This window comes from Hippopotamus amphibius, chromosome 16 (assembly GCF_030028045.1).
Source record: "Hippopotamus amphibius kiboko isolate mHipAmp2 chromosome 16, mHipAmp2.hap2, whole genome shotgun sequence".
Taxonomy (NCBI): Eukaryota; Metazoa; Chordata; class Mammalia; order Artiodactyla; family Hippopotamidae; genus Hippopotamus; species Hippopotamus amphibius.
The window spans coordinates 55776743-55797858 of NC_080201.1; the positions used below are offsets into that span (position 1 = coordinate 55776743).

General features: G+C 55.2%; 1 protein-coding gene across 2 annotated transcripts in view; it reads right to left on the reverse strand.

Moving 5' to 3' along the window:
• Nucleotides 1–147: 147 nt before the first annotated feature.
• Nucleotides 148–21116, reverse strand: part of SYMPK (symplekin scaffold protein) — a 49048-nt gene continuing 28079 nt past the window's right edge. For both annotated transcript variants that reach the window (XM_057710940.1, XM_057710939.1), the window contains exons 10-27: nt 19219–19373; nt 16925–17075; nt 16344–16548; nt 15146–15296; nt 13987–14222; nt 12887–12968; nt 12570–12683; nt 11390–11537; nt 10235–10395; nt 8433–8541; nt 8023–8123; nt 7334–7424; nt 6115–6216; nt 2325–2512; nt 1432–1608; nt 1138–1233; nt 563–895; nt 148–386 (exon numbers count right to left, since the gene is read on the reverse strand). In XM_057710940.1, coding sequence (XP_057566923.1) covers nt 249–386; nt 563–895; nt 1138–1233; nt 1432–1608; nt 2325–2512; nt 6115–6216; nt 7334–7424; nt 8023–8123; nt 8433–8541; nt 10235–10395; nt 11390–11537; nt 12570–12683; nt 12887–12968; nt 13987–14222; nt 15146–15296; nt 16344–16548; nt 16925–17075; nt 19219–19373 — 2738 coding nt within the window. In that variant the 3' untranslated portion in view covers nt 148–248. The remainder of the gene's footprint in view (nt 387–562; nt 896–1137; nt 1234–1431; nt 1609–2324; nt 2513–6114; nt 6217–7333; nt 7425–8022; nt 8124–8432; nt 8542–10234; nt 10396–11389; nt 11538–12569; nt 12684–12886; nt 12969–13986; nt 14223–15145; nt 15297–16343; nt 16549–16924; nt 17076–19218; nt 19374–21116) is intronic.

A 21116-nucleotide genomic window follows, 5' to 3' on the forward strand; every position in this document is an offset into this window, starting at 1 on the left:
GAGCGGCTTTCCGCGCAGGCGCAGCCCCACGCCAGGGGGCTTCTGGTCTGCCAGGGAGCTCCTGGGCACGCTCGCTAGCTTCCGCACAGTCCCACAGCCGACACCGAGGCAGGGAAGAGAGACTGCACCCATGCCCCAGACCAGCGATCTTTTTTTTTTTTTATTTTTAAAGGCAAAGCACCGCCGGCCAAGCCCCTCCCCGGCCTCCCTGAGCTCCCAGTCCCACTCTCCTTCCCCACCAAGCCCCGTCAGCTGTTCCCCTTGGCCTCGGGTTCCCCGGCTTCCTCAGCGGCGGGGCTGGGGGTCTTCACCGTGTCTTCTCCGGAAGGGGCAAGGGTCTGGGGGCTCCGCTCCTCCTTTGAAATCAATCCGCCCGCTGCAGCTTCCTGGTAACAGGAGAAGGGGGAGCGGGTCAAAGGTAGCGTGGTGCCACATCCAGTACTTCTTCAGGCTGTACCTTTCCGGCCCCCTCCCCGCCTTGGGCACTCGGCACTCGGCACACACACAACCCCCGGCCCCTGATTTGTCTCGTCCCCTGTTGCTCTGAGGCTGTCATCCCTACCTTAGGTAGGGGTCCCTCAAGACTAGAGTCCAGCAGTGCAGCCTCAGTCAGCCCCGAGTCATCATCCATGCTGATGAAGATGGCAGGGGTCTCACACTCAGGCCCCTCCTCCCGGAAATCAATGGCTTCCTCTGGCTGGGGAGGGCCTGGCCGGGCCAAGGAGGAGGACAACGAGGAGGACGAGGAGGGGGCTCCAACTCCTCCAGGCTTCAGCTTCTGTTCCTCCTCCAGCTGCCGCTTTAAGGCCTTCTCCTGGGCCAGCCGCAGGCCGATGAGGTCTTGAGGGGGGCGGGGGGCCGGGGGCGGTGCCAGGGCCATGGGCTCTAAGTCATCCTGGGGGCGGGGAGGGACACACAAAAGCTCAGGGATGGGACCCAGGCTGCTCTCAAGAGGATGGTGGGAAAGAAGACAGAAACCATCCTGAGGCACACAGCAGAGAAGGCATACGGAGTAAGGGGCAGCTGTCTCTCCACCCCCAGTCCCTTTCAGCAGAAGCCTCCGCACAGAGATGGCTGGAGTGGGTAGGGGTAGGGGCGGGGACTTTCTGGCTTGGGGCGCGGGCTGCAGGCCCTCACCTCTTCCAGGGGCCCAGCAGGTGCTTCCTTATTCTCTGGCTCCTGCTTGCCGCTGGCCTCCAGGATGGTCATGATGGAGTTGGGGATGTGTGCTTGCTAGGGGAAGAGTAGGATGGGGGCACTGTGGAGAGCTCTCACCCAGAGACACCCCATCCACACCCCGCCCAGATCCTTGGTGTCCTTGACCCTCCAGAGCCCCAGACCTTTGTGGCAGTGCAGGGCTCCCCTCTGCCCACGCCACCCAGTCCCCCAGGGCTGGACCCATGAGGCCACCCACCCCACACCCCGGGGTACCTGGTGGGGAGTGAAGGAGCGGACGTGGGCCAGCAGGGGCTCCCGGAGCTCCGGGCACTTGTCAAAGACGGCACCCAGCTGCTGGGGCGGGAGCTGCAGGATGACCTGGAAGCTCTGGGGCTTGGTGCGTTGACAACACTTGATGAAGCCCTCCCACACCTTGGGATACTTCCACACCTGGACCAGGCAGGGAGGGAGCAGTCGTGGGGGGCTTGCGGGCAGCCAGCCACCCCAGAAACTGGGAGAAAGACCTTGCCAAGATGGCACCGCCTCATTTCATTCTCACATGAGGCCTCTAGAGGGCGACATTAGCCTTGCTACACCTATGAGGCCCAGGAAGGTGCAGGGACTTGTCCAGGGTCACATAGGTACCACGGGGCAGAACCGACATCTGAACCCAGGGCTGTCTGAATCTGCACTTAACCTCTAAGCCAGATGTTGCAAAGTGGCAACCCTGTGGCCTGAATCCAGTCTGAAGGCTGGTGGATGGGGTTTGGTTTTTGTTTCCCTGTGATGTTTCTAAAAACCATTTCTAGCTTCTCTTGACAAACGGGACCATCCTTCAGCTCTAGTATGCATGCTGGCTGGGTGCACAACGGTGGGGGGCAAGGGGCAGCCATACCTCTCCTGGGACGTTCACCCCCCGTACCACCCAACAGCCCTCACTCATCACATCACCACCCGACAGCTGTCTGACTTAGTGACCCCTAGAGGGCTGCGGTGTCTCAGCAGAGGGCAGGACAAAGGAGCTGGCTGTCTTGGTAGAGCTCGTTCTCTGCATCACGGCTCCCTCGTGGTTGCGGCCCAGCCTGGGGTTTTGCCTCGCGTCTGTCTGCAGCACGTCCTGCTGCAGCCCCCTGCCTGGGAGACTGGGCTGGGCGGGGGCGGGTTACCTGCTTCATGATGAGGCGGGACAGGATGTTCATGACGAAGCCCCCCAGGCGGGGGTACATGGTCAGGGACTGGATGACGGTCCTCATGAGCAGCATGGGCAGGGGGCTCTGCTCCATCAGCTGCTGCATCACCACGGCCAGCACCTCCGACGTGTACACGTTCCGCTCCGCAAAGCACAGGTTGGTGGCTGCGGGGAGGCGGAGAGTGGGCCTGTCCCCTTTGCCCAGCTGCCCCCTGGGAAGTGGGAGCCCCCCCCACCCCTGAGAGAGCCTCAGTTCCCACTATCTGCCCGTGTGAGGGGAGATCCAGCCCTGACTTTCTGAAGCTTCAGGCAAGACAGAAAATTTCCCGCACCCAGCAGGTCTCTTTCTGCGACCTGGTCCTTGGAAAGCCTGGGAGCTCGGTCTAAGGGAAAAGACATGTCCATCTCCTGGAGGCCCCACTGGGCAGCGTGGGAAGACGCTGGCCCTCTCTTTGGGGACAACCCCCAGAAAGGGTGAGGTGACAAAGATATGCTGCCAACCCCTGGGGAGCCACGCTGGCTTGACTGGAGCGGCCCGGCACCTCCACCCCTACTGGAGAGGGAAGTAGCTTGGACTTCCATCAGCAGTCCCACAGGGCACAGGAGAGATGGTCTCTGCCAGCAGGCTGGTCAAGAGACTGCCCATTCTCAACCCAGCGCATAAGGGCTTGTGCCGGTGCTAGCAGGCCCAGGGTTACAGAGCAGCGAGGGAGGGGCGAGGAGGGAGTCTGGGCATACGATGAGCTCCCCAGCTCAGCATCCAGAGCCAGGAAAGGCCCAAGGAGGGCTGGTGCAGCACAAGCACCCACCCACCAAGGCAGGCAGACCCTCAGGAGTGGGTTGTGGTAACCCCAAATCAGTGGGATCAGTGGTGCTCGGACCCATGGTGTCAACGGGGGGAACTCCAGGAACTGCCTCTAAACCCCCTCTTCCCCAAACACCACTTGCCATGTGAGTCTGTCAACCAGGAAGTCTTTATTGAGCTAGAAGAGAGGCCCCCATTCTTGAGAGGCTAATGGAGAACAGGGGTGGGTGTCTATAAAGAATGGGGTGGGGGTGGCGGGGGCTCCTATAGGGAGAAGGGGGAGGATGGAGGCATTACAGGCAGAGTCAGGGAGGAGGCTGGAGGCGGGATAGCGAGGATATCTAGGCTGAAGGGGCGGAAGGGAGCAGAAAAGGTGAACAAAGTGCAAAGGACCTGCCAGAAACTGAGGCTGTTCCTCCTCCTCCTCCCTTCTAGGTAGTTTCTGGCTTTTGCCTGCTCTGCCTACATGCCTCCAAAATCAACCCTCTTCTCTCTCCTCCCCATCAGCTCCACCCCAGCCTCCTCCTGGGCCTCCCACCCATCCTTTAATCCACCCTCCAAACAGCAGCCTAAGGGGTCTTTCAAAAGCTCAACCTGACCCTGTACCTCCCACAGGCCCTCAAAAGAGCAGGTTCAAACTGGAACTGTGGCCTATGAGAGACCTGTGTGGGCAGGGCCTACACCGTTGCAGCCTGACCTCATTTCCTGACCAAGCCCCCTCCCCCAAAACACCAGATCCAGTCAGGGTCCGCTCTGCAGTTCCAGAACCAGGCCATGCTAGCATATCTCTTGACCTCTGCATACATTCTTCCTTTCTCTGGGATCATCTCCTCTCCTGCTACCTCACCCTATTCATCCTCCGTGGGCTCGGCTCAGGTGTCCCCACCTCCAGGAAGCCCTCCCTAACGTCCCATACAAGGGAGGGTCCCTCTGTCCCAGTCCTGTTCACTCTCGACTGTTACTCTGGGGTTGGCCTGTGAGCCCTGGGAGGGCAGGGCCTGGACTGTCCCCATCCCTGTTGTGTCCTCAGCACCGCCCAGCACAGGGCTGAGCAGAGGTGCTCAGTGAGTTTTCTTAATTGCTGGACCAGTCCACCAGACAGGTCCAGTTGTAGAAAACCTCACCAGAGAAAGAGGGTGGTTTAAGGGGGGAGTGAATGCCAGGAATGACTGCTTATGCTGTCAGGCACTGGGGATTCCAATGGGGCACAAAACAGGACGGGACTTTGGACCTGGAGCTTACAGTTGAGGAGGGTTACTAGTACAACTGAGAAACGCACTGGTGCCTGAGCAGAGCAACGGATTCTGGGAACTGACTGGACTGTGTGCTGAGGATGAACAGCCGGTAGGGAGACCAGCTTAAGGGTTGCCAAGAGCTCAGCAACATAGAGGCTCCATGTGGGCCTGGGTTTGTAGGAGGAAACACGTGGGGTTCTAAAGGCCAGGCCTTGCCGACATCTCCAGGGCCTGGTTGCTGGCTGTGCGACCCATGATAAGGCCCCTTTTCTCCCTGGGCCTTGGTTCCCATGTGTAAGATCAGGTAAGATCAGGGACTAAATCTGGGTCCATGAATGGGCTTTAGTCGGGTGGCAGGGCCCACATGGTTGTATATCCTGACCTCATCTCTTGACCAGGCCCCCTCCCCCAAACCACCAGATCCAGCCAGGGTCGGCTCTGCAGTTCCAGAACCAGGCCTTGCTAGCGTAATCTGAATTCCCTCAAATCGTACACAAAATCATGTGAGGGTATCATCCTTGGGAATGGGCTCATAACTTTCCAGAGATTATCTAAGGGGCCAGGGTGTGTAAAAAGACCACTCCTGGAGTCTCAGCTTTGAGACACTTTTCACTTTACCGCTTCCACTAGAGGCCTTAGTTCCTTCTCAGTTGTAGCATGGGTTTAAAATTTTCATAAGCTCCTCTCTTGACCTAAAAGTTTCTGAGCGAATTTGCTGAGGAATACTAGGAAATAAGTCACTGAAGAAGCTACTTCAGGCTAGACATGAAACCAAGTGGCAAGGAGGGAAATCCCCCCACCCCTCCTTCAAAGGAGAGAGGAGGAAGCAAAGGACAGTTGTCTTCTGAGAAGAGCAGGGGATAGTAAGAGCTTCCACCTCTGTGGGAAAGCATGGCTTCTGGACCAGAAACCTCCTTCAGGGAGGAAGTGGAGGGGAGCGCTGCGGAGAGCTGAGGGACAGAGATCTTCCCACAGGAGGCAGCCCTGGGACCCGGGATGCCATCTGCAGGAGGAACCAGCAGGACCAGGTTTCCAGCCTAGGTCCACCCGACTTCAGATTCTGTTCTGTCCGCTATACCACTTAGCTTCTGTGTGGCCCTGGCCAAGTTACTTATCCTCTCTGGAACCTCTACAAAACGGAAGTCAGCATACTTACCAGGCAAAGAGTGGTGGGATCGGCAGGCAGGCCTGTAAGGTGCTTGGGAAAGCCTGGCTCAGAGTAAGTGCGAGGTAAACAGTGACAGCAGCTACTATGGAACTGCTAATTGTGGTAAGGCGGCCAGGTTGTCACCAACTCCCCGGCCCTGGAGGCATGCTCTCCTGCCTCAATGGGAGCCCAGACTAGACTCCTGGTCCAACAACCGCCCTGGCGCACTCCGTCTGCTCTGCCGGCTGTGCCTCTGCCCGGCTTAGCCCAGGGCTCTGCTTCCTTCGTTCCTCAGGCCGGGGCTGGGGAGGGAGGGGCTCCCCACCCTCCTTGAGGACTACTCTGTGCCAGTGTATAGTGGGTGCATCAGTTCCTTAGATGGGGGAGGGAGGAAAGAAGGACAGGAAGAGGGAGGGATGGAGGGAAAGGAACAAGGGGGGGTATCTGGACCTCTGAGATGGGGCTGCAGGTGGCACAATCTCCGGCCTGGCGGATTCCTGTGGGGGCATGTGGGTGACTGGGTTCTTCCCCAGGTCCACAGTGGCCAGGCCACTTAAGGGGGGTGGGGTGGGCGCCTCACCTTTGATGATGGATTTCATGTCACACTTCGCTGAGTCAATGTTGTGTAATGCGATGAGAAGCTCTCCCGGGTTCAGGGGGGACAAGGCTGAGTTCCCTTCACCTGCAGCAGGTGGGAGTAGGGGGAGGAGGAGAGAGTATGGAGGCCTAAGAGACGGGTCCAAGTCCCCCAGATTGGGGGAGCGGCAAATGAAGACAAGGCACCCTCTGGGATTAGGGGTACAAAGGGCTAGAGTGGCAGAAGAAAAGAGACTGAGAACGTAAAAGTACGTTTACTGAATGAGAAGCAACTGGAGAGCCATCCTTCACAACTGGAGGCCGTCATCAGAGGCCTTCATCACGCTCTTCTCCTCCCCAGCACGGGGCTCCTGCTCTCGTTAGGGCAACATCTCGTGGGATTTGGCTGCTCTCCCCTGTGCTGCCCCAGGCTGGGTACCCATGAGGACAGGGCTGGGATGAGTTCATCCCAGGTCCCCAGCACAGCACAGCTGCTCAGAGGAATTTGCTGGACAGGACAGGCTGGGGTCAGGCAACAGACTTGCAAACAGTGCTCGGACTGAATGTCACAGTGGAGGAGACTGGGGGAGACGGCAATCTTCCGGCGGGGTTTTGAGGGTCCCAGACACTCTTGCACGTGTGTTTTAAAACATCAGGTCATGTGTGGAATGGACAGCCTCCACCCTCCCTAGCTCCGGCCACTGCGGTGAGGGGTGAGGAATCTACCCTACGCCACTTGGTAGTCTTTCTAGGTTGAAAGCTTGCTTTGTTTTTGACCAGGTCAAACAAAAGGCCCCTCATCCACAGCCGGAGGGGTTCGGGCAAGAGCTGAAGACGGGCAGGAGTGGAGCCCATGTTTGAGGGAGAGTAGTTGGGAATTAGAAGGTAAGATGCTTATAGAGAATCAGTGCCACGACTTTGTCCCCATTGTGGATGATACCATCATCCACTGTATGACAGGACGGTGGCCTAGGACCTTTAGGACAGATGTTGAGATGACACCAAGTCTGGATGGTAGCCCCAGAGAGCAAGCTGAGCCCCCCCGCTTCCTCTCTAAAGGTGGCATCCCTCCCCCAGCTTCCTGCATCCCACCTCTGGGACCCCTTCCTCCTGCCACCTGAGGTGGGGTCTCCTGGGGGAGCTGGGGCACAGGCAGCCACTGGTGAGGGGTATGAGGGCCAGGGCTGAGCTGCCCCTGGTGGGGAGGAGAGCACACCACCTACCGTGCTGGGTGCCCAGCAGGCGGTTGAAGACCTCTTTCACCACTATGGGGTTGAGTTTGATGAGCTTTGGCAGGGCCTGGATCACTTCCTTCTACAAGGGCAAGGCGGGGGAGGCAGGTCAGATACGCCCCCCACCCCCTCCAGACAAGCCTCCCCACGGCTCGCCCTGGGGAGGTGAGGGGCAAGCTCGGACCCCACCAAGTCCCTCCAATGCTCTCCTCCTCTCACTTCCTCTGGTCCCTCAAGGCTGAGCTTTCCCAGCTCACGGGGCCTACCTCCGCCCCAGCCTCGTCACCCCTATCTGAGCCCCCGGCCAGCTCGATGACTCCTCCTGTAAGTGGAGCAGATGGAGCCTCACCAGGGCCCCACAGCCTGTGAGAAACAAGCCCTGGGCAGGGGAAGCACAGGCTCAAGGGGAGGTGCTTCCTGTGCTGGGAAGAGTGCTGCTCCTGTGGCTTCATGTAGGCCTCAGGACGATCGTGTGTATTGCGGGGGGTGGGGGTGGGGTGGGTCACTGTGATACTCACTTGACAGAGGACGACACTGAGGCTCAGAAAGGGGAGTGGCTCGCAGATTTGAGATGGACCCAGACGAGCCCCAGAATGTGCTCACAAGCATCTGACGTGGGCACTGGGTGCCTACCTCCTGCCCGCCCCTGCCCCCGTCAGTGGGGGCATCCGGCTCCATACCTTTTCCAGCCCGTTGAGCACAGGGATGAGGAAGCGGACGTCTGGCAGTCGCTTGTGGTAGAGATCCCGGACCCGCTTCACCAGCTCTGGGGAGGGTGGGACTGCAGGGAGAAGCAGCAGCAGGAGGCACAGGTGTTGGGAGCGGTGGGGTGAGGGTGAGCACCGAGGAGGAGGAGGAGGAGGAGGAGACATGGTGGTGGGTGTGTGGCAGGGGCGGGGAGGGGCAACTCCATTTCAGAGCAGAAACCCTTGGCCCCTCGGCTTCTCAGAGGCCCAAGGGTGGGGAGAGACTCACGAGCAAGCCAAGCATCTGGGGACCGAGCAGCTGTGATCCCCAGGTCCTGGGAAGGGGAAGTGGGGAAGACCTGGGCGATGGAGGAAAAGGATGAAAGGTGGGGTCCAGGCGGCACCTTTGTCCGTGAGGCTGTGCAGACAACGTGTGACCAGTGTCTCTGCCCCTTTGGGACAGTTTTCCACCAGCAGGAGCAGCTCTGGCGAGTTCATGCCCATTCCTCGGATCTAGAGGTAGAGAGAGGGATGACAGGGAAGGCCCAGGGAAGGGGCTGGGCGATGTGAGGACGACAAGGGGCCCAGGGTGAGAGCTTGGGGAGGCCCAGGTGTCAGGGGCCGGATGGCTGCGGGGATGCCGGGACTGGGGAGAAAGAACTGGTGACAGAGTGAGTAAATCTTAAAAGTTCTCATCATTAGGAAAAAATTGTTAATTCTGTGAGGTAATGGATGTTAATTAAACTGACTCTAATAGTCATATCACCATATGTACATATATCAAATCACTATGATAAACTAAGATAATGTTATATGTCAACTGTATCTCAACATAACGGGGGAAAAAGAATTGGCGACAGGGTTCAGAGGGAAATCTCAGTCACAGAAGCATCTCAGTCACAAACATGTGGACACCAAGCGGGGAAAGCAGGGAGAGCTGGGGGGGGGAATGAATTGGGAGATTGGGATACCAAAGTGTACACTCTAAATATATGCAGTTTATTGCAAAGAATAAAAAATTTTTTTAAAAATTAAAAAAAAAAAAAAAAAAGCAAAGCACCTCAGTCTCTTCCACCCAGTCTCGCACAAAGGCTTCCTGCAGCTCCTGAGCCTTCACCAGCGCTGCCCTCCTACTTGGCAGGCTCTGCCTTTTCTCTCTGCCGTCTCTGACTTAACCTAACCTTTAATGCCCAACCTGTCCTTCCATCCCTCGGTGAAGACTTTTCTGGCTTCTGTAGGCACCCGTGACCCCCGCCCACCCGGCTCTGTGACTGCCAGGGCCCCGGCCTGGCGGTCTGCTCAGATCAGGGCTTGACCTGCTGCTGCTTCTGCAGATTTCTCCCCACCCCACCACGAGCGCCCAAACACGGGGAGCGGAGGGCAGACTTCAAGGGTTCATGCCTTCCTCTGCCCAATAAATCTTTACAATCACAAGTGAAACGGACAGTCTCTGCCTTCGAGGAGCTCGGAGTCTGGTGGGCTCACCTTGAGAACGGGGAGAAGAAGCTGCTTCTTCCTCACACCGAGCCTATAACCCCCAGGTTACAGGTAAGGACACCACTGAATCTGGGAGGCAGGTATGTGGGAATTAACGTGCCACACTTTCTCCTTTAGTTTATGTTGGAAATCCTCAGTAATAAAATGTCAGGGACAGTGATGTAAAAAAGTAGTTTCACATCCAGCTCCAAATCGGAAGGGCAGACATTCTGAATTTCAGGGGCCCGTTTGTAACTGAGTTGCTTCTCTTGTGGGTGACCCTGGGGTTCCAGAGGTGCAAGAGGGACTTAGACAATGACAACTGAGGATTCCTGTCAGCAAGGCAGGGGAGGGACAGCTCATAAATGACAACAGTGACACAGATGTTTACATGCATGAGATCACGGAATCCCTCCAAAAAGCTTGGGAGACTGAATTATCTTCTCCATTTTTACTGAAGGGTGCAAGTTTACGCAGTGAGAAACTGAAAGACAGAATGTGAACCTAGGTCTGTCCAACTCGAGGCTCTTAACCGTGGGGCTACCCTGCTGTCTTCTCAGGAGGGGATGGAAGTGTGGACCACCCGCAAGTGACAGAGCTGCTCAGCCTGGGGTGACAACCGTTAGTGTTTAGCACACACAAGGAGGAGAAGACATCAGGGGAAGGGCTGGAGTTGGGGATTCAGCCCCGCCCAAGGGTGGGCAGAGCCTGGTGGGCTCAGGGGCCTCACCGGCTGTTCGATGACCCTCAGCACCGTCCTCTTGATGTCAGCAATGGCCTCCGTGTACACGGCTGCCAGCTCGTGGATCAGCTTGTGGTTCTGAGGCAGGAGGGCCAGGTAGAGGTACAAACACTGCTTTACTGTCTCCTCGGTCCAGGGTGCTGCCACCTCTAACAGGGCAGGGGGTGAGGATCAGGCCGGCCCCCTCCCCTCACACTCCCCTCCCACCCCCAGCATCTGGCTCTTCCTGGGGGACAGGCACAGCAGGGAGCTGGGCCTGGGAAGCAAACTGGGCAGGAAGCCAATCACCTGGGAGACGAGGTGGAAGCAGGACTGCTCCCCTTTCAGAAGTCTCTGCACTAAATTCCCATCTGGTCTCCTTTGACCACCAATCCACAAGGTGGCCAGAGATCCTTTCAAGTTGTAACCCTGTCCCTCCCCTGCTCGGTGCTCCCACGACTGTCCTGTGCCCTCAGGATAAACCCCCAGCTCTGGGTTCACCCTGCTCTACCCGCCAGGTCCTGCCTCTGGTGTTGCGTGCTCTGGTTGCACCTCACTTCTGACAGTCCCCCAGGGCCCCCAATTTGGAGCCATTGCACGTGCTGCTCCGATGCCTAGAACACTGCTGCCCAGCTCCTCTTTCTATACCTCCTCCTCCTCTGGATCTCACACAGCCAGTACCTCTCCTGGGAAGCCTTCCCGGCACCCAGGCTGTACCAGGGCTCCTGTGCTCCTAGAAGGCCCTGTGCTTCCTGCCACAGCCTGAACCTTCCAATTTAACAGTCCATTCCCTCGGAGCCTGGGTCTCCCCATCTGCAATTCCAGCGGACCCGCAGTTTTGCTGAGGGAATGGGTCTGTGATGACCCTGAGAGCCCTTCCCGGAGTCCATCACCGGCTAGCTCTCCTCGTCCTCCGCTTTGAGCCCAGCTGTCCCCTCCTTCAGGACGCTCTCCCTGACCGCTCAGGCTGGGTCAGGAGCCCCCTCTGGGCCCCCACAGACGCCTGGTTTTGTCACCCGAGGCCTGCTCGTTCCAGTTCGGACTACCTGGCTGTCCTCCCTAGCAGGCTGGGCAGGGCTCAGCTTAGAGCCCTGTCCCCAGGGCCCAGCCCAGAGCCCAGGCACAGCGGGTGCTCAATACACCTCTGAAGAACCTGCACCAAACCTGTGTCCTTGTCGGCTCCAAAGAGCACAGATGGTGGGTTGGGGTGGACCAAGAGCTGCAGGTAGTTGAGGGCAAACTTCTCCACATACTCTCGCAGCTGTTCCTTCTCGTACATGCGCTTGATGAATAGCAAGGCCTGGGAACGCACCTGAGGAGAGAGTGCGGGCAAGATGGTGGCAGGGAAGACAGCTGTTCTGAGCTTGGCAGCACCAGTGTGAAAACAAGCAGAAGTCTGAGAAACGCCCGGCTGGGCTGAGTTACCTGTGGCCAAGACCGGTCACTAGCTTGGGACAGAGGCTTCCCGGCTCGACGCAGGGCCCTGCGCCACTCCGCCCGCCACCTCCCAGCCCCAGCTCTTCTCGCTCTTGCCTTGCTTGCTACACTCCAACCAGAAGGAGCTTTCCTCACTTCCTCAAAGCTGCCAGCATTCTCCCCGGCGTTGAGTCCTGGCACAAAAGGTTCCCACCGCCTGGCATGCCTGTCACTGGCTGTACCCTACTTCACTCAGACAGGCCCTGCTGCGAGCCGTGAGGACAGGGCCTGGTCTTGGGCACTGCTTTGTCCCCAGTAGCACCACAGGGCTGAGCCAGGGTGTGCAGTGAGGGTCTGCTGAATGAACGGACACAAGACATCAGGAAGGAGCTGGCGGGAGGCTGGAGCAGGGATGGACCAAGGGCCCTCCAGTCACACGCATGTACACACACGGCTCCCTCTGTGCAGCGCACACCCGTCTACTCGTATCTCAGGTCTTGGTTCACATGACCCTCCTCCGGAAGCCTTCCTTAGGCCCCCTCCCTTCCCCAGCCGCCAGGGTTCTGCAGCTGCACCCCCTGCTCCACTCCTGGAGCTGAACACACTGTGGTCACACTGGCTCCCCTCCTGGTCAGCGCCCCCCAGGTCCCAGCACGGCGCCAGGCTTTAAGAGAGGTGTGCCAACAAGGGTGCAGTAAGAGCAACGACGGGACTGCCTTTCCTGGGGGTGGTGCGCGTATATATGCGTGCATATTCTAAGCAGCCTTGCGCCATCATAAATGGAAACCACCACCACCACCACCACAAAATTGTTACAAGAAGGGCATCAGGCCCAGAAACTTTCAGGAGAATGTGGAAAAGACTGGCCTGTTACTGGGGACAGAGGAAGCACTGAGTGTCGGCCAGCACCGGGCAGCGGGGGGATCACCTTGTCCTTCTCATGGGAGCTGAGGTCTAGCAGGACATGCAGGTACTGGAACTGGCGGGACGGGCGCTTGAAGATCAGGTCTCGAAGAGTGGACATGCCCAGGTACGTGCGACTCTGTGGCAGGAAGGAGGGGAACCAGAGCTCAAGGCACCCACCCACAGTGTGCCTTTGGGGTGTCTCCGCTGCCTCAGTCAGATCTGGTCCCGGACAAAAGCACCCAGTCCCTCACAGAACCCGCCGCCACAGGCTGCAGCGAGCAGGGCTCCTGCCCACACGGCAACGCTGGGGATGCAGGGAGATCTGCCGCCCGTCCTCACCTCGTCCTCGCAGTACTTGCGGATCACCTCCAGGGCACTCTCGGTGATCAGCGGCGCCTCCAGTACAACTTTGGTGAAGATCCTGCCAGCAAGGGAGGAACAGGGACAGGCTGCAGAGGAGGGGCCCCCTGGACTCCCCATCCTGCTGGTCGCTGCTCAGAGCTGGCAGGGCCTCCCTCACAGAGAGCTCGCTCAACCACCTGCGTGCAGAGCTTTGGAGGCAACAGAGCAGGGTTCAAATGCTGCCAGGTGGGTGACCTGGGCAGAGACTGCCTCTCTGAAACTCAGTTTCTCCCCTTCGTCAAATGGGGAGTCCGAGCTTGCTTAATACAGCAATGGCAGGGAATGACGAGGGGCGGGGAAGGGTATTGCTATTTTAGACGGGGTGACCACCAAAGGCTGCTTTGAGATGATACTTTAGTCAAGGCTGGCAGATGAGAAAGAGCCAGCCACGCAAAGAGGAGGAGGAGGAGAGCATTCCAGGCAGAGAGAACAGAAAGTGCCAAGCCCTGCACTCGGCATGCATGAGGGATAGAAGACTGAAGGCCAGTGCAGCTAAAGTTTGGGGGCAGGGAAAAGCAGAGAGGCTAGAGAGGTTGGTGGCGACTGGACTATACAAGGTCCCATAGAGCAAAGTAAGGAAGTTGCATTTTATCTTGAGGACAATCAAAGGTTTTTTGTGGGGAAATAAGATAGAATTCACCTCATGTGCTGCTGTTCGAGAACAGATAAGCTGGAGGTCAAGGAGAAGGAGGAAGCTACAGAACCGATTCAGGCAAGAGATGGGGATGGCGAGAAGTCAACTTCCAGAACAAGCCTCTGAAGCAGGCACTGTTATTTATTATATATTTTATGAGAAAACGGAGGCACAGAGGTGAGTGACGCAGGTCAGTCAGAGAGCAAGTAGCAGAGCTGGGGAACGAAGCTACACTGAAGCGACTTTGTCTATGAGGGGGGAGAGAAGGGAGACCTGGGATGGGCGCGTGGAGGACTGACTCGGTTGCTGATGGAGAAAGAGGTGGTCAGAAACCAGGAAGAAAAGGTAGGACACAGGAGGGGGAGCTCTCGGGGACAGGAGGGTGCAGGGCCATCCCCCTCACCCATCCTTCTGGTCTGGCTTCTCCTGCAGGCCGGAGAGCAGGCGAATGAGGCAGTCCTCATACTTGTCCAGGGTGCCCGTGACACCAGCTGCTAGGTAGGCGTTGTATTCCTGGTAGAGCCAGGCGAAGGCCAGGTCCAGGCGGGCCCGCACGTCCTCCAGAATGAAGGACAGGACCTCGGCCTTCAGGCCCGAGTCGAACTGAGTCACCAGGCTGGCCAGGATCTTTATGCGCACCTGACAGGGGAGCGAGGGTCTGTGTTGGCGTGGGGGTGGGCAATGCCAGGCACTCCACCATCGTGCCCTGCAACTCCTCCTGCCCAGCCTCAGGGACCCCCAGTGCAGACCCAGTGCTCAATGAGGAAGGAAAGCTGAAGAACCTTATTCTCAGTGGGGCTCATTTGCATGGAAGAAATAAATGAAAAGGTAGAAAAAATTAATCATCACGGAATAAAACTAAGAGTAATACCTAAAATTTCCAGGGGTAATATCTAAACGATAAATATACAAAATTACAAATATCTAAAATGTATCTAAAATATAAATATGTAAATTTCTACATACTTAAGTATACAGAAAAAGATCTTGAAGGCTTCCTTTAATTTGTACATTATTGGTTGCCTCTGTGGAGGGGATGGCATGCAGGTGGGGACCAAAGAAGACTTATGGGCCCTCTATGGACTGGAAATATTTCTTAACAGAGAGAATATGTTCATACACTATTTGGTTAGTTAAAAATAAACTTCAAAGAATTGGAGAAAAAGTCACTTGACTGAGGTTACAATCCCAGGAAGTGACAGAAACAGGATTTAAAGCAGGTGTGTGTGTCTGAAGCTAAAGAACAAGAATACTATTAACCACAAGGAAGAAAGAGCACGATGGCAGCCCGCACTTGCAGGGCTCTTCCTCACGGTCGCCTTGTGCTGAGTGAGAGCACACGTGTGTCCACACATTTCTTCCTCCTCGTCACCTGTGTGGAGCTGCTATCTCTCCGCTTTATGGGAGGACAGAGTGAGGCGTGGAGAAGTGGCCGGTGAGCGGCAGAGCTGGGATGTGGCGCCAGGGAGGGTTGACCCCAGGGCCCGTCTCTCCACTGGGATGTGAGGTAGGCTCTTGGGGAAGGGGACTGGAAGGATGGGCTGGGGAAGACAGGGACACACCTGGGCTGCGCCGCTGCAGGCCACGGCCTTCTCAGCCCGCAGGATCCGCTTCACAGCGCCCAGCTTCATAGCCTCAACCTGGGCGTCGGTCAGGGGCTTCAGCACATCGCTCAGACGGAAGATTTTCTTGCGCCCGCCGGCACCTGCCAGCCTACATGGGAGAGTAGGGACAGGGACACGGTCACTCGGATGTCCTTTCTGGAGCCCAGGCCCACTCCAGCCCATACATACAGGGACACCCCTCCATGCTGTCTCTCCAACTCCCTGCGACTCTGAGGCACGGCAGGGCGCAGGGTAATGGGGAGGAAGAGGATGCTATTTAGGTTTTGTAAACAGAATCTCAGGGAAGGCCTGTGTAAGGAGCAAACAACGTGTGACTGGAGATCTGAATGAAGCGAGGGAATAAGATCCACAAATATCTGGAGGATGAGCTTTCCAGGCAGAGGGAACAGGAGGTGCAAAGGCCTTCAAGTGAGGACCTGCCTGGCTCTTCAGGAAATACCAAGAGGCTGGTGTGACTGGAGCGGGGAGCGAGGGGAGGGGACAGCTTGGGGGGGGGCAGCAGAGCCAGCCGGGCCCTGTCAGCAAGCCTCGGCTGGAGACAGGGCAGGCACTGGCTGGCTTTCGTGGTCTGGAAGGCAGCCGACGACGAGGATGACGATGGCAACGACCAGCAGCGCCTCCCACGAGCCAGGGATCACGCTGAGAGCCTTCCACAACCTGGTACTGTCCGCCCCAAGAGTCACCTGATTTAACCATCCAACCATCGCTGTGAACTCGTTTAATTCTCCCTCCTCCTTAGAGAGAGATACTATCAGCCCAATTTTAGATACAAGTAAGGGGTGTTTTTTTTCCTAAAAGAAAACAACAGCACGGGGCTTCCTAGGTGGCGCAGTGGTTAAGAATCCGCCTGCCAATGCAGAGGACACGGGTTCGATCCCTGCTCCAGGAAGATCCCACATGCCATGGAGCAACTAAGCCCGTGCGCCAAAAACAAAAAACAAAAACAAAAAACAAAATAAAATGTAAAAAAAAAAAAGAAAAGAAAACAACAGCTAAGGCTTAGGGGGTATGGCTCTGACTCTGGAATCAGACAGACCCTCGTCCAGACCGATCTCTGTTTATCTGTCTTTGTCTGTCACACACACACCAAGAACCAGGCCCCCAGTCCTGCACCAGCACCTGCAAGAGGACTCACCGTGGCTGTGTGACCGGGATGATGGGCTCTGGTCTCCTCTTGGCCTGGGGAGCCTCCTCCTCCAGTGGGGACATGGAGCTCAGGGAGCCCACTACCGAGATGGCCTGGCCCTGGGCTGACAGGCGCCGCTTGATCAGGACACTCTCCGGCTTCACCACCTTCTCCTCCTTGGGCTCCTCCTTGCACTGTTTGGTCTGCTCCACGCCTGAGGGGGAGGCAGCAAACGGGCTCTTGGCAGGTCAGACCCACCTGCTCCCACCCAAGGACCTCCTGTGAGCCAGGCTCTATTCTAACCCTTGTAGAGACAAAACATTTAAATCTGCACCCTGCCTTTCCAGAGCAGGTAAGTGGCTGAGGCAGTCTGGTTCAACTCAGACCTCAAACCCAGGTCTGCTGGATTGCAAAGCCCGGGGCCTGAAAATATTGAGCGCTCAGTATATCTATGGAAACTAATTATTTCCACCTAAGATCTCATATGATTTTCCCATTTGCAACTCTACAAAGGGGTGCTCTTCCAGTAAGGAGAACCCAGTGGCCACCATGCCAACCCCTGGCCCTGGTCAGCTCCATGTGACACTCACCTGGCCCCAGTCCTGCAGCCGTCATCTGTGTGGCCATAAGCCGAGCCAGGTGCTTGATCTGGGCTTCAGTGCCGGCTGACTCCACTGGGGTGTAGATGGCTTGGAAGGAGGCGGGCATGGCCTCAGGCAGGTACACCATGCTGATGAGGACCTGCGAGATGCCCAGGAAGAGGCACCTTCCCTTACTTATTGACTCAACCAACACTCACTCCGTGCCCAGGCCAATGCTGGCAAAATGGCAGTGACCAGGACAGACCTGGGCCTGCTCTCATGGAGCACAGATGCTTGAGCAACTCAGAGAGAAAATGAGTACTGATGCAGTGTGGTGCACAAGAGAAGTAAACGGTGCTATGGGACACACCAGGAGGGCCAGAGATGGTTTTGTCTCCCCAGAGCAGTAGCACGTAGGCTGAGAACTGAGAGGAGGGCAAGAATCAGACTGACACAGAGTGAATTTACAGTGCAGGGGTGGGGGGGATACATATTCCAGGTACAGGAACAGCATGGGGGAAGGCTAAGAGGCAGCAGAGCTGGTACCCGGCCCAGAGAGTGGAAGGAGGTTCAGTGACAGAGTATAATATGAACCAGAAACTGACTTAAAAAAAAAATCAGTATCCTAATAGGGCACATCCATGTCTGTCAGGAATTGGTAAACAAAAGATCATCTCAAACTCTCTACAGGCTTGGAAGTTTAAATGCATGCTCTTAAATATTAAAATAATTAGGACAGAAAGATATTGAAACAACTACAAATCAAAATGTGTAAGACGCAGCTATAATGGTTCTTACATGGAAAATCAGATCTTCAAATGCTTACACTGAAAAAGAAGACTGAAAACTAACAAGCCAAGCATTTAACTTTGGGGAAGAACATTCAAAGAAAATAACATGAAAGAAATAAAGACAACAGAAATAAAACAGAAAAAGGATAGAAAAGATTATCAACAAAACTTAAGAGCCAGTTCTTGGAAATGACTGAAAACAAGCAAATCCATGGCAAGAATAAACAAAAAAGAAGAGGAAGGACACAGTATGAGGGACAAAGCGGCATGTGACTACAGAGACAGCAGGTGTTATAAAAGTAAAAGGATCCTGTGAACAACTTCATGCCAATTATTTGAAAAGACAATTTCCCAGTGTATGACAGGGAGAGAGAAAGTGCAAGGAGTTAATGGAAGCCAAATCAGACAGAGCCTAAGGCAAGTTGAATTTAAGTTTTATCTGGAAGGAAACAGAGAGGCCTGGCAGGGATTTGGGCAGGGAAGCATCACGACTTGCACTTTACAAAGATGCCTCTGGCTGCCGCAGGGGGAGTGGGAGGCAGAGTCAGGGACGGAGCAGGTGGCGCTCTATGTGAAGAGGGCGGGGACTGGACAGGGCAGGGGCCATGGGGATGGAGAAGGGAAGGACTGGGGGTGAGGGAGAGGTGAAGAGTTTAACTCCCAAGTTTCTGGCATGGGGATGAGAGGCATGTGTGCCAAGAACACAGGAGAGGCCATGGGCTTGCAGAGGAGTAGGGGGAGAGATTTCACAAGTTTAGTTCTGACATGTTGAGTCTGAGGTGCCTATGAAACACCCAAGGAGAGAAAGATGCAAGAGGCAGCTGTATACCCAGGCCTGGAGCTCACCAAAGAGCTCTGAGAGAAAACTCCTCGCCACCCCAGTCACCCAACAACGAAGCCCCTTAGGGCCTCCAGACAGAGAGAAGGGAAAGTTGATGGTGACTGCTATGAAGCATGGGAAGAGGTATCCTCCATGAGCACCCAATAGCAAGGTCTCAGTGCTGCTACAGCCGGAGGACTGATGGAGACACCTCCCCCCCCCCCCCCCCCCCGCCCCAGCCACAATCAACTCAAAAACAGTGGTTCTTCCACTTTGAAGCAGGACATCTTTGAAAATCCAAAGAAAACACTGGTCATCCCACCCTACTAATGCCAATCCCACACCACTTAGCAAACAAGACATGCGGCTCACTCTCCAGTTAACAGACCCTCCCTGAAAAGGAGAGGCGAGAGTGAGAGTGCGTGGGTCTAGATGGAGACTCAGAAAACCCAAAGAGGGACTACTGGGGCGGGGTGACAAGTGACCTCCTTAAAGAGTAAAGATCATTCAAGAAAAGGTCCATCCCAGGTGAGGAAGCCCACTGGACTGTACCCTCCCAACATTGAAAATAGAAAAGTATTTCAGGCCTGGTGTCGTCTGGAAAAGGTGGGCAGCATGGAGCGGAGGGGCAGGGAAAAGACTAGAGACCCTTCCTCCCTGCCTTGTGGGAAATGACCGCCACCCGTCCTCACCAGATTGGCCACGTTGTCGGGCGTCAGCAGAGGCTGTAGGAACTCGGCCGTGATGTCTGTGTCTGACTGGCCCGAGATCTGGGCTGAGGCCTTTGAGGTCCCTGAGGGGCCTGGCTCCAAGTCCTTGTCTTCATCGTCTTCCCCCAGGTTGGGCTCTGGGATAGAGAAGGAGACCAGATGCTGGCTCTAGAGAGGGTAGCAGGCCCTTCCCTCCTCCCAGGCACCCCCAGTGGTCCCTGCCTCCAAGAGGCCTCAGCAAATAAGAGCAGTGCAGCAAAGACCTTTGTGCCATCTGACCCTGGGGAACTACCTGCCTCTCTCTAGGCCTCAATTCTCCTCATCTGGGAAATGGGAATAAGCCATACCAGCTCACTGATCACACTAAGCTCCAAAAAGACAAAAGGTTAACTAATAAGTTCACAGAGCTTTATTGTTTAAAAACACCTATCTTTGAAACAGTGCTCAACCTCACCAGGCATCAGGAGAATGTAAAAACACCCTAATAAGACAGCAACTTTGCCTATATGATTGACAAAAAATGAAAAGGTTAGTGACAGTTGTTAGCAGGGGTATGGACTGTGGAAATGTAAACTGGTATGACCTTTTGGAAGGGCAGTTTGATAGCAGGTCCAAATTTTAAATGTGCACACTTCTTCGACATAGCAATTCCACTTTTAGATATCTACCCTAAAGGCTTACTCACAGATACAGCTAAGGTAAAATGCACTGAGAACTCACTGCGACACTGACGGTACAGACATGGCACACAACTTCCATCAATAACAGGCTGGGTGAATACAAGTACAGCGGTTCTAGCTCAAGAGGAAAAACTAATTAATGAGAGCCTTAGAGAAAAAGCTTTGTGCACAAAGATGTTCCCTGAAGCTGTATTTATAAAAGTGGAAAAGCTGGAATGTTCAACAGAGTGATGACTTAAATAGATTACGCCAAAAATATGATGAAATGTTATGCAGTCTCTTCAAGTTTGTAACACAAGTAACAAAGAGCTGATACCCTGCACTAACCAAGGGCACATACAATGCAATTACAAAAGGCCGAACAACCCAATAAAATGGGCACTTCACAGAAATGCAAATAGCTAAGAAATGTAAAACAACGTGCAGCCTGACTCCACCACATGCAAAAAAGCAAGTTTAAACCTAGGACACCATTTATACCCCCAGAGAGTTTACAGATGTCCAGGGCCGGTAAGAGTGGGGTAACTGGCACTCACACACGGCTGGGGTTGTATACACGGGTGTGATTTTTTTGGAAAACTGCTATCAAGAATTTAGGGACCTCCCTGGTGGGCCAGTGGTTAGGACTCCACACTTCCACAGCAGGGGGCACGGGTTTGCTCCCTGGTCAGGAAACTGGGATCCCACATGCCACACCATGTGACCAAAAAAAGAAAAAAAAGGAAGAGAGAGAATGCAAATGCACCCAGCAGTAATGGACAAATCCAGTACTCAGATCTTGATTTCTGAAACTATTCCTTACTTAAAAGAAACCACGGCTCCTTAGAGAAATGGCTGATTGGAGGCTGGGGTAAGGAAAGTACAAGATGAGTCTAGAACATCTTGTTATGCCAGAAAATAAGAAACGCTCAAAAAAACTTACAGGACACATTAAAGGAACATACAGAAGCCAGCTCAAAGGCTCCCGCTGCTAAATATGAGGCAATTTGAGCAGCAAAATGAATAACAACAGTAATGCATTATAACTCAGAGAATAAATAAGAATCCACAAGCCCACACTAATAATAAAGTAGGGAGAAGAAACGAGAGCTCTTCCTTACAGCAAAATGCCAAGCAATAAATGTAGAGAGAAACCTTTTTATAACCATCACAGTAATAACAGATGCAGGCACCAATCATTAGTGGATGCCAAAACCACCC